This window comes from Sceloporus occidentalis, unplaced genomic scaffold, assembly GCF_023333645.1.
Source record: "Sceloporus occidentalis isolate IW3139 unplaced genomic scaffold, rSceOcc1.0.p SCAF_120, whole genome shotgun sequence".
NCBI lineage: Eukaryota > Metazoa > Chordata > Lepidosauria > Squamata > Phrynosomatidae > Sceloporus > Sceloporus occidentalis.
In genome coordinates, this window is record NW_028317100.1 from 695,211 (window position 1) to 709,320 (window position 14,110).

The following is a 14,110-nucleotide window of genomic DNA, read 5'->3' on the forward strand; positions in this document are numbered from 1 at the left end:
GCGGTTCTTCTTTCGAGAAAGAAACAAGAAAACTAACTATCGGGTGACGCCATGATTCGGGTGTCACACATCACGTTTGTGATGGGCTTGGTGCTTCTAGCACAAGCCACTATCTCACTTGGTGAGGAAGGGATCACTGTGGCCTGTTCTGCCCAAATTCCCTGTAAAATAGCCGTTGCCTCCCATAATCCCATCATCCTAACCTGTGTGAACAGGCCCACGGACGCTTCCATTTATTGGCAATATGTAGATATTTCCAATTCCAGCGCAAAACCCGTTACCCTCGTCCAAAGTCAAGGTTCGATCTCCACCATCCCGACAAAGCTTCTGGAACTGATGAAACGCCCGACGCTGATATCCGGCGATCTGAAGATTCTCTCCCCGGAAGTGAAAAACACCGGAATCTATACCTGCAGATATGGAGAGGCGGTTCTAGCTCATTACGCGCTAGATGTCCAGAATGTAGAAGACATTTACATTTCTCATGCAAGTCTGGGGCAGATGGTGCAACCTAATACCACTTTGGACTTTGGAGATAAGGGTTCGGTTGAAATGTTCACGGTTTGGGAGGAATGGCAGCCCTGTGACAGGTGCGGGGTTCAAGGAGAGAGGAAGAAGCTTGGCTTTTGCTACGCCAGGATGAACATCAGCTTGGATCTGGAAGAGAAGGTTTGGCCGTGCGGCCTCCTGAGAGCCATCTTCAAAGAACTTCAACCTACTCATAAACCTGAACTCAGGATAGAGATGTGTGAAGACAGCTGCAAGGAACCAACATCTTCCGAAAATGAGGTTCAGCTTCTTCTGACTGACAACTTTTATACAAACCTCCACGCCGACGCATTACTCAAATGCCCCACGGCCTCCATTTACAGGTAATGATCTATATCTCATCATGTTTAAAGCGGAAGTCCCCCAACGCTGTGTAAAGTAATAACCCCCCAAGAGCTGTATAAAGTAATACCCCCCAGCTTTGTATACAGTTATAACCCCTAGGGCTGTATACAGTAATAACCCCCCCCAGCGCTGTATACAGTAATATAACCCCCCAGCGCTGTATAGAGTAGCAGATAAAATGGAATGAAGGATATTTATTTACTCTTTCTATGCATTATTTTGCAGACCTGTTTACTGGGAGCGTGAATGTGTTTCTATATCACGTCTACAACAGCTCCGTGGCAGCAGCCCGTATATTTTGGATAACGCCACCGGCGGGGGATCCTTGCTTATTCCAAATCTCAACCAATCAGATGCCGGAATTTACAAATGTTACGTGGATCACCGCCTGGCCGGGAGGTTTAATGTGATCGTCCATAAGCTGCAGTACACGTGGGAAGCGTGGCTCTATACTTCTCTGGAGTCACTGATACTTGGCATCGTCTTATTCCTAATCTTCCTGATAGTTCTAGGCATTGCCTTGGCTTTCAACAAACCTTTCAGCGATGCCATCAGCAAATTACCGGTGTAAATGTGTTCAGCCTCATGTCTAACTGCCATCACCTTTACGTTTGTTATCAACTGGAAATAAAAGACATGATTTTGGAGGCAAAATTAATGTATCATGTAATTATTTTATTGGGATTGATGAAGATGCTTTGACGTCCATCAAGAAATTTGTCTACTCTGCATAAATTGTCTACTCTCAGGGTTTTTACACCAGTCTCAGGGTCTCAGAGTAAAAGGGCAGATACTTAGGGTTTCTGGGGGGGAATGAGGAGATTCTCATGGCTTTTACCCCAATCTCAGGGTTTTACAGGGAATGCAGATTCTTAGGGTTTTTACCCAAGTCTCAAGTTCTTAGGGTTTTTACCCCAGTCTCATGGTATTAGGGAGAAAGGGCAGTGTTTCAGTGTGTCGGGGGGAATAGATGGATTATTAGGGTTTTTACACCAGTCTAAGGGTCTCCGAGTGAAAGGTCAGAGTCCTAGAGTCAAGGAGGCAATGGTAGATTTTCAGGGTTTTTACCCCAGTCTCAGAGTCTTAGGGTGAATGGACAAGTTGTTAGGCTTTTTACCCAAGTCTGAGGGCCTCGCAGTTGACGGGAAGAGTCTCAGGGTTTTTCCCCAGTTTTAGAGTCCTGGGGTGAATGGGCAGATTCTTAGGGTTTTTACCCCAATCACAGGGGAAATGGGCAGATTCATCGGGGAGCTCTGCAAAGCAAGGGTTTGGCCCATGCGTGCCTGGGCCTTCACCCTACCATGGCCAGTTTGCTCATCACTGTCTCTCCTCCACCAAACAATCTGGTTTCTCCCTTTACAGCCGCTCTGACTTTTACCATCAGCAGAGTGGAACCACCAACCCCGGCACCTGAAGGGGCAGATGAAACTGGAAACCAGACCAGCGTACGCCCAACGGAGCAAGAGGCCATCCATTTCAATCGCATCTCTAAAGTATTTTCCAATTGACTTGCCTGATGTTCTCCCATAGACTCAGAAGGAAAAGAAATGTTGTTCTGGAGTAAAAAAAAAACTTTGATGCAATAAAGTAACTTCAATGTAAATAAAGAAATGATACATTCTATATAAAGTGAACAAACACACGAGCTGCAGAACATTCCACGGGATCCTAGGGTTTCTGAGGCCAGGTCCAACCACACAATGCTTTACTGCACAAAAAATATATATAGAGAAAAATATAAAATAAAATATATGCTATATATATATATATATATATATATATATATATATATATATATATATATATATATATGAATAATACACTTTTCTCTGTCCGTCTGCATACACTTTTATATTTACCCGTGAAACGTGTCTTCAAAAATTGACCTTCAGGCAAAAACTGTTTAAAAAAAACCCAATTTACAGATTTACTGCTTCGTCTTGCGCAATTTCTCATTGGTAGAAAAAAAATATTTTTAGAATAAGAGGGAACATTAGAAATCAGTGGCCCCTAGCCTGGGGGCCAATCAGTACAGAACTGTAGACACCTCGCCTGTGCCACCTCTAAACAAGGAGAGATACTCATTGTACAGCGCTACGGAATACGATGGCCCTATATAACACAATAATTAATAATAATAATTTGTAGTAAGAGACATTGAAGTAAATAATGTATAATTTCCTTAACCAAAAACATCCAGAAAGTCATTACAGGATCCATACCGCATCCCCATTCACCATCACTGTCCATATATCTGCTGGGCTACCAAGAGGAGGACTCGTATCTCCATCGGGTCGACTCAAGACGTTCTCTCAGGTTCTTCAACAGCCAGAAGATTTAAAGCCCATCAATGGAAATTAATTTTCTAATCATTAAGGGGCATCAATAGAACATTATATAGAAGAGCAAAAAGACCCCAAAAGACCCTTGAAAATGCTGAATACCATACAACCTGTTTATTAAAATGGAGCAAATGGCCCCATATTCCACACAACCTCCCCCTCCAGAATATCCAGCACAGATATGCAGACAGAAAATGCTTTTTAAACCCCTAAATTCTGCAATTCAGTCTTTAAGAATTAATGTCATTTTAGATTTGTTCTCACAAGTTCAGAAATTGGTTCTGTTGGTTGCTATGGAGATTGCACCAATTGGTTATTTTGCAAAACACATTATATATATAACCACATATGGAAACTCTCAGGGTGTCGGGGTTAAGGGGCAGTTTCTCTGGGTAACACAGTCTGTAGCCGATCACTTCATTTGCTCCTCTGATTGAATTATATTTAAACATCACAATTGCTGCATTTTCTCACTGCGATATCACAGCTGGAAACCCTGCTTGAATACAGGTCATTTCATCTCATATATTTGGGAAAATTAAGATGGTACTTATTTGGTATCTTTCTACATGGTAACATTCTAGAAAGCTTTGGATTCCTTATGACATCATCGATGGTGATATTGTACAGAGATGTGTATTATTCATGATATGATAGATGGTAACATTGAAGAGTGGCATGTATTGTTTATGACATCATCGAGGGTAACATTCTAGAATGTTTGTGTTGTTTATGACATCATAGGTACAAGTCTATAAATCCCCCGGTAATTGAGAAACCGGCTAACAGACAAGCGAGAGGAGTCTAGGAGTTGGTCTGATTTTTTTCTGCGGTTCTTCTTTCGAGAAAGAAACAAGAAAACTAACTATCGGGTGACGCCATGATTCGGGTGTCACACATCACGTTTGTGATGGGCTTGGTGCTTCTAGCACAAGCCACTATCTCACTTGGTGAGGAAGGGATCACTGTGGCCTGTTCTGCCCAAATTCCCTGTAAAATAGCCGTTGCCTCCCATAATCCCATCATCCTAACCTGTGTGAACAGGCCCACGGACGCTTCCATTTATTGGCAATATCTAGATATTTCCAATTCCAGCGCAAAACCCGTTACCCTCGTCCAAAGTCAAGGTTCGATCTCCACCATCCCGACAAAGCTTCTGGAACTGATGAAACGCCCGACGCTGATATCCGGCGATCTGAAGATTCTCTCCCCGGAAGTGAAAAACACCGGAATCTATACCTGCAGATATGGAGAGGCGGTTCTAGCTCATTACGCGCTAGATGTCCAGAATGTAGAAGACATTTACATTTCTCATGCAAGTCTGGGGCAGATGGTGCAACCTAATACCACTTTGGACTTTGGAGATAAGGGTTCGGTTGAAATGTTCACGGTTTGGGAGGAATGGCAGCCCTGTGACAGGTGCGGGGTTCAAGGAGAGAGGAAGAAGCTTGGCTTTTGCTACGCCAGGATGAACATCAGCTTGGATCTGGAAGAGAAGGTTTGGCCGTGCGGCCTCCTGAGAGCCATCTTCAAAGAACTTCAACCTACTCATAAACCTGAACTCAGGATAGAGATGTGTGAAGACAGCTGCAAGGAACCAACATCTTCCGAAAATGAGGTTCAGCTTCTTCTGACTGACAACTTTTATACAAACCTCCACGCCGACGCATTACTCAAATGCCCCACGGCCTCCATTTACAGGTAATGATCTATATCTCATCATGTTTAAAGCGGAAGTCCCCCAACGCTGTGTAAAGTAATAACCCCCCAAGAGCTGTATAAAGTAATACCCCCCAGCAGGCCCGGACTGGGACAAAAAATAGGCCCGGGCATTTAAGCCTGAGCAGCCCATATTAATTTATTTATTTATTGTTAAAGCCCACCCTTCATGTACCATCTTTGCATTTAATCATTCATACAAATCATTAACACATTCATTAATGCAGTCTCACAAATCATTCAAGCAATTCATCCACACATGAATTAATTAATTGTCATACGCATTCACACAATTCATCCACACATTTATTCATTCATTCATTCATATACGCATTCACACTACCCCCTCTCCACATCTTATCTGCCCCTTCTCACTATGTAACCCCCTTCCCCACTTCTCACTGCACCCCCCTCCCTCACCCTACTTACCTTGTTGCCGGAGCAAGCAGCAACTGCGACCGCGCCTGTGGCAGGGCAGGATTGACTTAGGGGCTGATGGAGCTGCAGCTCCAGGCCCCCACCTTAAAATAGGCCCAGTCAGGACCAGACTGGCTGGTCCTATATGGCCACATTAATGCAGAGCCCCTTAAGCCCGCCGCAACTACCCCCTCCTAACTATCTACCCTCTCCCTCTTTGAAGTTCACTTACCTTTCAGGAGTCCTGCGGCGGGGGTGCAAGGCCTCTGCCTCCCAGCTCTGCCACTGTATGGAACAGTATAGAATGATGGGAGTTATGATGTACTTTTAGAGCATAATTATATAATGAAAAATTCATTGGAAATGGTACAGCATAACACCCATCACTCTCACGCATTTACCAATCCACACGTACATCAATCCACACGTATACACCAATCCACACGCATACACCAATCCACACGCATACACCAATCCACACACATATATACCAATCCATACATATATACCAATCCACCCATATATACCAATCCACACATATATACTAATCCACACATATACCAATCCACACGTACACACGTACACACGTACACACTAATCCACACGTATATACACCAACCCACACACATATACACCAATCCACACATATATATACCAATCCACACACACACACACACACCAATCCACACGTACACACCAATCCACACGTATATACACCAACCCACACGTATATACACCAATCCACACGTATATATACCAATCCACACACATATACCAATCCACACACACATATACCAATCCACACACATACACCAACCCACACGTATATACACCAACCCACACGTATATACACCAACCCACACGTATATACACCAACCCACACGTATATACACCAACCCACACACATATACCACACAACACGTATATACCACACAACACGTATATACTAATCCACACACATATACCAATCCACACACATATACCAATCCACACGTATATATACCACACAACACATATATACCAATCCACACACATATACCAATCCACACGTATATATACCACACAACACATATATACCAATCCACACATATACACCAATCAACATATATACCAAACCACACATACATACCAATCCACTCTCACTTAATGCTTTCCTACCTTTCCTTTCTTCTTTCCCTCTTCTTCAGTTCTTCTGTCTTCTCTGTCTTCTTCCGGGTCAGAGGGCACGGACAGCGGTGGGCGCGGCTTCAGTGCTGTGCGCCGGGATCTGACAACAGACCCCGGCGTACAGCAGCTGTTGCCGCACGGCTCACAAGGGAGCGGTACCGGAGGTCTTTAACAGACCTCCGGCTCCCTTGAGTGATTACTCAAGGGAGCCGGAGGTCTGTTAAAGACCTCCGATACCGCTCCCTTGCGAGCCTGCTCCTCCAGTGGCGGACATTACTGTCCGTCTCTGGAGGAGTGCCGGGTGCCGCAAGTCGGCACCCCCTGATGAGCGGCACCCGGTGCGGACCGCCCCCCGCCGCCCCCTGGAGTGTGGCGCCCTGTGCGGTCGCACACCCCAAAGGTCGGCCCTGCCCTAAGGGGCCGGGAAGCCCCCACCAGGGCCGGCCTTAGGGGTCTGCGGCCGCACAGGGTTTAAATTAAAACATCAGGGTTTTTTTTCCAACTTTATTTAACAACCTCCATCCACATGGAGGATGTTAAATAAAGTTGAAAAAAAAACCTGATGTTTTTATTTAAACCCTGTGCGGCCGCAGACCTGTAAGGCCGGCCTTGGTGGGGACTTCCCGGCCCCCTAGAGTGGCGGACCTGCAGTTGCGGCGGGCTTAAGGGGCAGGTGCCCCTTATGCCCTGCGTTAATGCGGCCGTAGGTAGGGGCCTGGAGCTGCAGCTCCATCAGCCCCTAAGTAAATGCGGCCCTGCCGTGGCCCGGCCCACCGGGCAAATGCCCGGTGTGCCCGATGGCCAGTCCGGGCCTGCCCCCCAGCTTTGTATACAGTTATAACCCCTAGGGCTGTACACAGTAATAACAACCCCCAGCGCTGTATACAGTAATATAACCCCCCAGCGCTGTATAGAGTAGCAGATAAAATGGAATGAAGGATATTTATTTACTCTTTCTATGCATTATTTTGCAGACCTGTTTACTGGGAGCGTGAATGTGTTTCTATATCACGTCTACAACAGCTCCGTGGCAGCAGCCCGTATATTTTGGATAACGCCACCGGCGGGGGATCCTTGCTTATTCCAAATCTCAACCAATCAGATGCCGGAATTTACAAATGTTACGTGGATCACCGCCTGGCCGGGAGGTTTAATGTGATCGTCCATAAGCTGCAGTACACGTGGGAAGCGTGGCTCTATACTTCTCTGGAGTCACTGATACTTGGCATCGTCTTATTCCTAATCTTCCTGATAGTTTATCATTTGGGGAAGCATTGCTTGAAGGATCATCAAGTAAAGGAAAGGCACCAAAAGCAGGCAGTAGTAGTGCGGCTAGGCCCACAAGCTCTATGGTTTTTTACGGAAAGCCTAAAGCACCAGAAGCACGTTCAAAGTTAAAGGGTAGCACAAGTAGTACCAGCCCAGTGACTAAAAAGAAGTGCCTTTTGCCCCAAGCAGCATCTTCCCCATCCACAAGCAGCATGCAAGGTACCAAGCAGAGCCAAATTAGCAGCAAGACTCAGAGGGGTCCCAAACAAAAGCGATCTCATTCCTTTGTAGGGAAAACCACCACCACCACCGCCACCACCCCCCACCGCCTCTACCACCACTAGTGCTGCGCCTACTGTTCCCACTGGTACCGCCACGCCATGTCCTCCTAGTACCTCTAGCAAGCCACCAAGTCCTTACAAAATTTTTGTAAAGACAGTTAGAGAGAGGGCTACACATAGTGGGACTCCACCTAGCGAGGTAGCAGAGGAGCCTGAGACTGAGAGGCCAAGTGCAGAGTCTATTCTTCCTGCTCGCACTACTACTAGTCACAAGTCTCACGACGATATCAGTCTTAGCTCCAGCCTAGCAGGAATTCCATTCGATCTGGCTAATGAAGAGCTAGACTATGAGCCAGAGGAAGTAGAGGAGATGAGTGGTCAGGAATGAGATTCCTCAGGGAGCAGTGTCCAAATGACTAGTGCACAATTTTCCCCTGAGCCTCCACCTTCTCCGCTACGATCATCACCATCACCACCACCACCAGCAGCAGCAGCAGCAAAACCTAGCAAATCTAAAGCATTTAGCAGTCCCACTATGGCCAGTACTGTTACCACCAGTCCCACCACCACTAGTTCTGCCTCTGTTCATCCACCCCGAGCAGTAGGAGCAGCACCCAAGGCACACTCCAAGGCTATGCGCGCCCCAATTTGGGAGCACTTTGAAAATGTTGAAGAAGGGCGCTATGGAAAGTGCAAACATTGTGGGAAGCTAATAAGCAGAGGGAAAGTGTCTGGCCATTTTACCAGTGCTAGCATGAAGCATCACCTCAGCACTCAACACAACGCTGTGCTATTGGGGAAAGATGCAGGAGTAAAACTTAGTGCAGGCAGCATAGCTGGTGGCCGTGGAAAAACCCCAACAGCTTCTTCTTCTGAGCCAATAGCAGCAGTAGCAGCAGCAGCAGCAGCTAGTGCTGGCAGCCAGAGACCAAGGCAGGTTGGAGCACTGCATGTCCAGCCCACCCTGGAACAATTTGTGGCATTCCAATCCAAAAGGTCAATGCCCAAACAGCAGGCAAATAAAGTAACGCGACTGATTGGTCAGTTCATTGCTGTTGGAGGGGCATCCTTCTCTATGATCGAAGGGGAGCCTTTCAAACAATTGATGGCGGCTGTGGCTCCACAATATACAGTTCCGTCACGTTCCACTTTCAGCAGGAACATTGTCCCCTCATTGTATCGGTCCTGTGTTGCAGCAGTGAAAGAGGAGCTTTCCAAGGCTGCTGGTCAGTGTGTTCATTTCACTACAGATTTGTGGAGTGCACCTAGCGGCCAGCATGCCTTTCTTTCTTTGACAGCACACTGGTGGCAGCCCGGTGTGTCTAAGGAAGCTGCTGCAGCAGGCTACCGATCTTTCCTTCTCCATGCAGAAGTGATGGATGAAAAGCACACTTCCCAAAATATTCTGCATGCAATGAGGAAAATGTTTAGCCTTTGGGTGGGAGCAGAGGCGGGCACCAATGTTGAAGTTGGTTTTGTGGTAACTGACGGAGGTGCCAATATGGTGAAAGCGCTGCGAGATGGTCATATTGTTGGTGTGCGCTGTGCAGCCCACATCATCCATCTTGTAGTGAAGGCAGCAATGTCAGAAGGAACTAACGTGGCAGCAGTAGTTCTGTCCCGCTGCAGAAAGATCGCTGGGCACTTTCACCATAGTGTTAAGGCTAGCCAACTTTTGAGGGAAGAGCAAGAGAGGTCAGGTCTTCCCGTACACTGCCTACGCCAGGATGTCAGTACACGGTGGAACTCCACGTTAGACATGCTGGAGAGGATTTTGGAGCAGCAGAGGGCAATCCATAATCTTGCCTCAGAGCACAATATTGGGATTACCTCTCCATTGAATAGGGAGGATTGGACAGTGATAGCCCAGCTAGTGGCAGTCCTTAAACCATTCAGGGATGCCACAGAAAATTTAAGCTCAAACACTGCCAGTCTGGCCCAGGTAATCCCAGTGTTCTCCCATCTAGGCAGCAAGATGGATGTGTTCCTTGGAAACCGTGAGGCTGTTCAAGGTGGCACTCTACATCCTGACGTAGCAGCCATAGCCAGGAAGCTGAAGGATCTGCTAAAAGTACACCTTCGCAAACGAATGGAAGAGAGTCCCGAAATGATGCTAGCGTGCCTTTGCGATCCAAGAATTAAGGGAAAGCTAGCTTTGAAATTTAATGTTCTCAGTAGCTACCGGGAGCAATTGGTCAACAAGGTGCGTGACTGGCAGCGTAAAATGGGAATGCTGTCCGAGGAGGGAGAGGTGCAGGAGGAGGAAGAGATGATGTGGTCTGCTACTCCTAGCAGCAGCATCAGCAGCAGTGCCACAAGCAGCACAACACAGCTGAGTGGAGCAGCTGCGTTTTGGGAAGAGGCACTTGGGAGTATAGTTGGACCATCTGACAGAGCTAGCAGCAGAAAGGAGAGTAGTGCTGCTGAAATGGTCAAACTTTACCTCTGTGAAGTTCCTTCTGCGCCTAATGTTGATCCTCTTAGCTACTGGGATGAAAAGAAGAGTGTGTGGCCTGCACTCTCATGGGTTGCGCAGCAGCTACTATCATGTCCGCCAACCACTGTTCAAAGTGAGCGCGTGTTTTCTATGACTGGAAACATACTGAGTCCACAGCGCTCACGCATGGCACCTCATCTGATGGAGCAGATTGCCTTTCTTAAATTCAATCTGCCCAAGTTGGGTTACCCAGCTCTTAGCTTTTTTTCTCTGTAATGTTTAAGGTAGTTTCTCCCCCTGGTTGCACGTGTTTGTGGTGTGGCAACGTCTGCTACCTCCGCCGGTGTAGCCAATTTACGCTAGGGCCTAGTGTCTGAGTTCTGGAAGTCCGCTCCCAAACGCCGTGGACTGACAGACTTTCATGCTTTGCCCTGGGGTGAAACAGGTGAGCGGGTCGTCAATTGCCCACTCATACACCTTTTTCCATTTCCAACGCTGCTGCTGGTGGTGGTGCCAGTATCTTTTGCCAGTTCGCTTCCTGGCTGAAATCATGCCTCAAATGTCCCTAATGGAGAGGGTAGTTTCTCCCCCTGGTTGCACTTGCTGCGGTGTGGCAATGCCTGCTACCTCCGCCGGTGTAGCCAATTTACGCTAGGGCCTTGTGTCTGAGTTCTGGAAGTCCGCTCCCAAACGCCAAGGACTGACAGTCTTTGGATGCTTTGCCCTGGGGTGAAACAGGTGAGCGGGTCGCCAATTGCCCACTCATTCGCCTTTCCCAATGCTGCTGCTGCTGGTGGTGGTGGTGCCAGCGTCTCTTCTCTGCCAGTTCGCTTCCTGGCTAGTGTCATGCCTTAAATGTCCCTAATGGAGAGGGTAGTTTCTCCCCCCTGGCTGCATCTGTTTGCGGTGTGGCAACGCCTGCTACCTCCGCCGGTGTAGCCAGCTTACGCTAGGGCCTTGTGTCTGAGTTCTGGAAGTCCGCTCCCAAACACCAAGGACTGACAGTCTTTGGATGCTTTGCCCTGGGGTGAAACAGGTGAGCGGGTCGCCAATTGCCCACTCATTCGCCTTTTCCAATGCTGCTGATGCTGCTGGTGGTGGTGGTGCCAGTGTCTCTTCTCTGCCAGTTCGCTTCCTGGCTAGTGTCATGCCTTAAATGTCCTTAATGGAGAGGGTAGTTTCTCCCCCCTGGCTGCGTCTGTTTGCGGTGTGGCAACGCCTGCTACCTCCGCCGGTGTAGCCAGCTTACGCTAGGGCCTTGTGTCGGAGTTCTGGAAGTCCGCTCCCAAACGCCAAGGACTGACAGTCTTTGGATGCTTTGCCCTGGGGTGAAACAGGTGAGCGGGTCGCCAATTGCCCACTCATTCGCCTTTTCCAATGCTGCTGATGCTGCTGGTGGTGGTGGTGCCAGCGTCTCTTCTCTGCCAGTTCGCTTCCTGGCTAGTGTCATGCCTTAAATGTCCCTAATGGAGAGGGTAGTTTCTCCCCCCTGGCTGCGTCTGTTTGCGGTGTGGCAACGCCTGCTACCTCCGCCGGTGTAGCCAGCTTACGCTAGGGCCTTGTGTCTGAGTTCTGGAAGTCCGCTCCCAAACGCCAAGGACTGACAGTCTTTGGATGCTTTGCCCTGGGGTGAAACAGGTGAGCGGGTCGCCAATTGCCCACTCATTCGCCTTTTCCAATGCTGCTGATGCTGCTGGTGGTGGTGGTGCCTGTGTCTCTTCTCTGCCAGTTCGCTTCCTGGCTAGTGTCATGCCTTAAATGTCCTTAATGGAGAGGGTAGTTTCTCCCCCCTGGCTGCGTCTGTTTGCGGTGTGGCAACGCCTGCTACCTCCGCCGGTGTAGCCAGCTTACGCTAGGGCCTTGTGTCTGAGTTCTGGAAGTCCGCTCCCAAACGCCAAGGACTGACAGTCTTTGGATGCTTTGCCCTGGGGTGAAACAGGTGAGTGGGTCGCCAATTGCCCACTCATTCGCCTTTCCCATTTTTCAATGCTGCTGCTGGTGGTGGTTGTGGTGGTGGTTGTGGTGGTGCCAGCATCTCTTCTGTGCCAGTTTGCTTCCTGGCTAGAGTCATGCCCAAAATGTCCCTAATGGTAAGGGCAGTTTCTCCCCCCTGGCTGCGTCTGTTTGCGGTGTGGCAACGCCTGCTACCTCCGCCGGAGTGGCCAGCTTACGCTAGGGCCTAGTGTCTGAGCTCTGGAAGTCTGCTGCCAAACGTCTAAGACTGACAGTGTTTGGGTGCTTTGCCCTGGGGTGAAACAGGTGAGTGGGTCGCCAATTGCCCACTCATTCGCCTTTCCCATTTTTCAATGCTGCTGCTGGTGGTGGTGGTGGTGGTTGTGGTGGTGCCAGCATCTCTTCTGTGCCAGTTCGCTTCCTGGCTAGAGTCATGCCCAAAATGTCCCTAATGGGAAGGGCAGTTTCTCCCCCCTGGCTGCGTCTGTTTGCGGTGTGGCAACGCCTGCTACCTCCGCCGGAGTGGCCAGCTTACGCTAGGGCCTTGTGTCTGAGCTCTGGAAGTCCGCTGCCAAACGTCTAGGACTGACAGTGTTTGGATGCTTTGCTCTGGGGTGAAACGGGTGAGTGGGTCGCCAATTGCCCACTCATTCGCCTTTTCCATTTCCTTTTCCATTTCCATTTCATTATTTTCCTTCTGATACACAACCAAACAAGCAAACATAACACACAATAACACAAATAACACAGTGACATAATACATAACACATATAACACACAGTGACAACACACATAACACACATAACACATACACGTACAATGCACAAATCACAAGGACCTTTCCTCTTGTTATTTGTCCTGGCCTTCACTTCTACACTCACTAGCATTAACGCTATAACTCACACTTCATACTATAACATTTTTCCATCCACATACCTGCCAACAGACCCAACTTTTTCAGGGACAGTCCTGCTTTTTTCCAGTCCTGTCCCATCTAATTTAGCTATCTAGGTATGCAAATACACGTTGGTAGTTATAGCTCGGTAGGTAGCACTAGTATAAACATTAAATAAATATAATAAAGTACTAAATAATAAATCTAACTTTAAAATACATTTAAATAAACCCCTTAATTTTTTAAAACCCATTAAAATTAAAATTAAATTATTATTTAGACATAATACATCTTTAACCAAACCAGTGCACTGCTACTAATCTTAAACATAACCGTACATTAACCCTAAGCTATTTTTTAGTTCTTGTCCAACATTTTTCCATCCGCATACCTGCCAACACACCTAAGATTTTGGTGGACAGTCCTGCTTTTTTCCAGTCCTGTCCAGTAAAAGTTGGGTTGTTGCAAAGTATGCCATTGTGAATAGGTAGCAAATGTTAGGCATGTATTACAAGTGGTCCAAAATCAATTTAAAAATGTAAAATAATCCCTATTCTTTTATTAAACATCTATGGATGTGTGACTGTGTATGATAAACGGAGGCCAAGTTCCTTGGAGCATTTGTCTCTAGGTCATTTTGTGTACAGTACACCTCAGTACGTGTGTGCAACTCTATTGGTCGTTTCGGCAGGGGGCTGGCCTGCCATCAACGAATAAAGTGCGTTCTGCAATTCAC

General features: G+C 47.6%; 2 protein-coding genes across 2 annotated transcripts; both read left to right on the forward strand.

Annotated features, from left to right (window-relative positions):
- Positions 1–51: 51 nt before the first annotated feature.
- Positions 52–1,465, forward strand: LOC149282246 (protein FAM187B-like). The gene is made up of 2 exons (XM_089498434.1): positions 52–872; positions 1,120–1,465. The coding sequence occupies exons 1-2, from the start codon at positions 52–54 to the stop codon at positions 1,463–1,465; spliced, it is 1,167 nt and encodes a 388-aa protein (XP_089354560.1).
- A 2,651-nt stretch (positions 1,466–4,116) lies between these two features.
- On the forward strand, positions 4,117–4,941 carry LOC149282247 (protein FAM187B-like). The gene has a single exon (XM_089498435.1). It carries the CDS (start codon positions 4,117–4,119, stop codon positions 4,939–4,941), a length of 825 nt encoding a protein of 274 aa, XP_089354561.1.
- The last annotated feature ends 9,169 nt before the right edge of the window (positions 4,942–14,110 follow it).

What these genes read in the sequence shown, in the direction of transcription:
- LOC149282246 (XM_089498434.1), top strand. Translation starts at nt 52, where the DNA reads ATGATTCGGGTGTCACACATCACGTTTGTGATGGGCTTGGTGCTTCTA. An exon ending in CCCACGGCCTCCATTTACAG is followed by an intron (nt 873 to 1,119) that starts GTAATGATCTAT and finishes ATTATTTTGCAG; the next exon opens with ACCTGTTTACTGGGAGCGTG.
- LOC149282247 (XM_089498435.1), top strand. Translation starts at nt 4,117, where the DNA reads ATGATTCGGGTGTCACACATCACGTTTGTGATGGGCTTGGTGCTTCTA.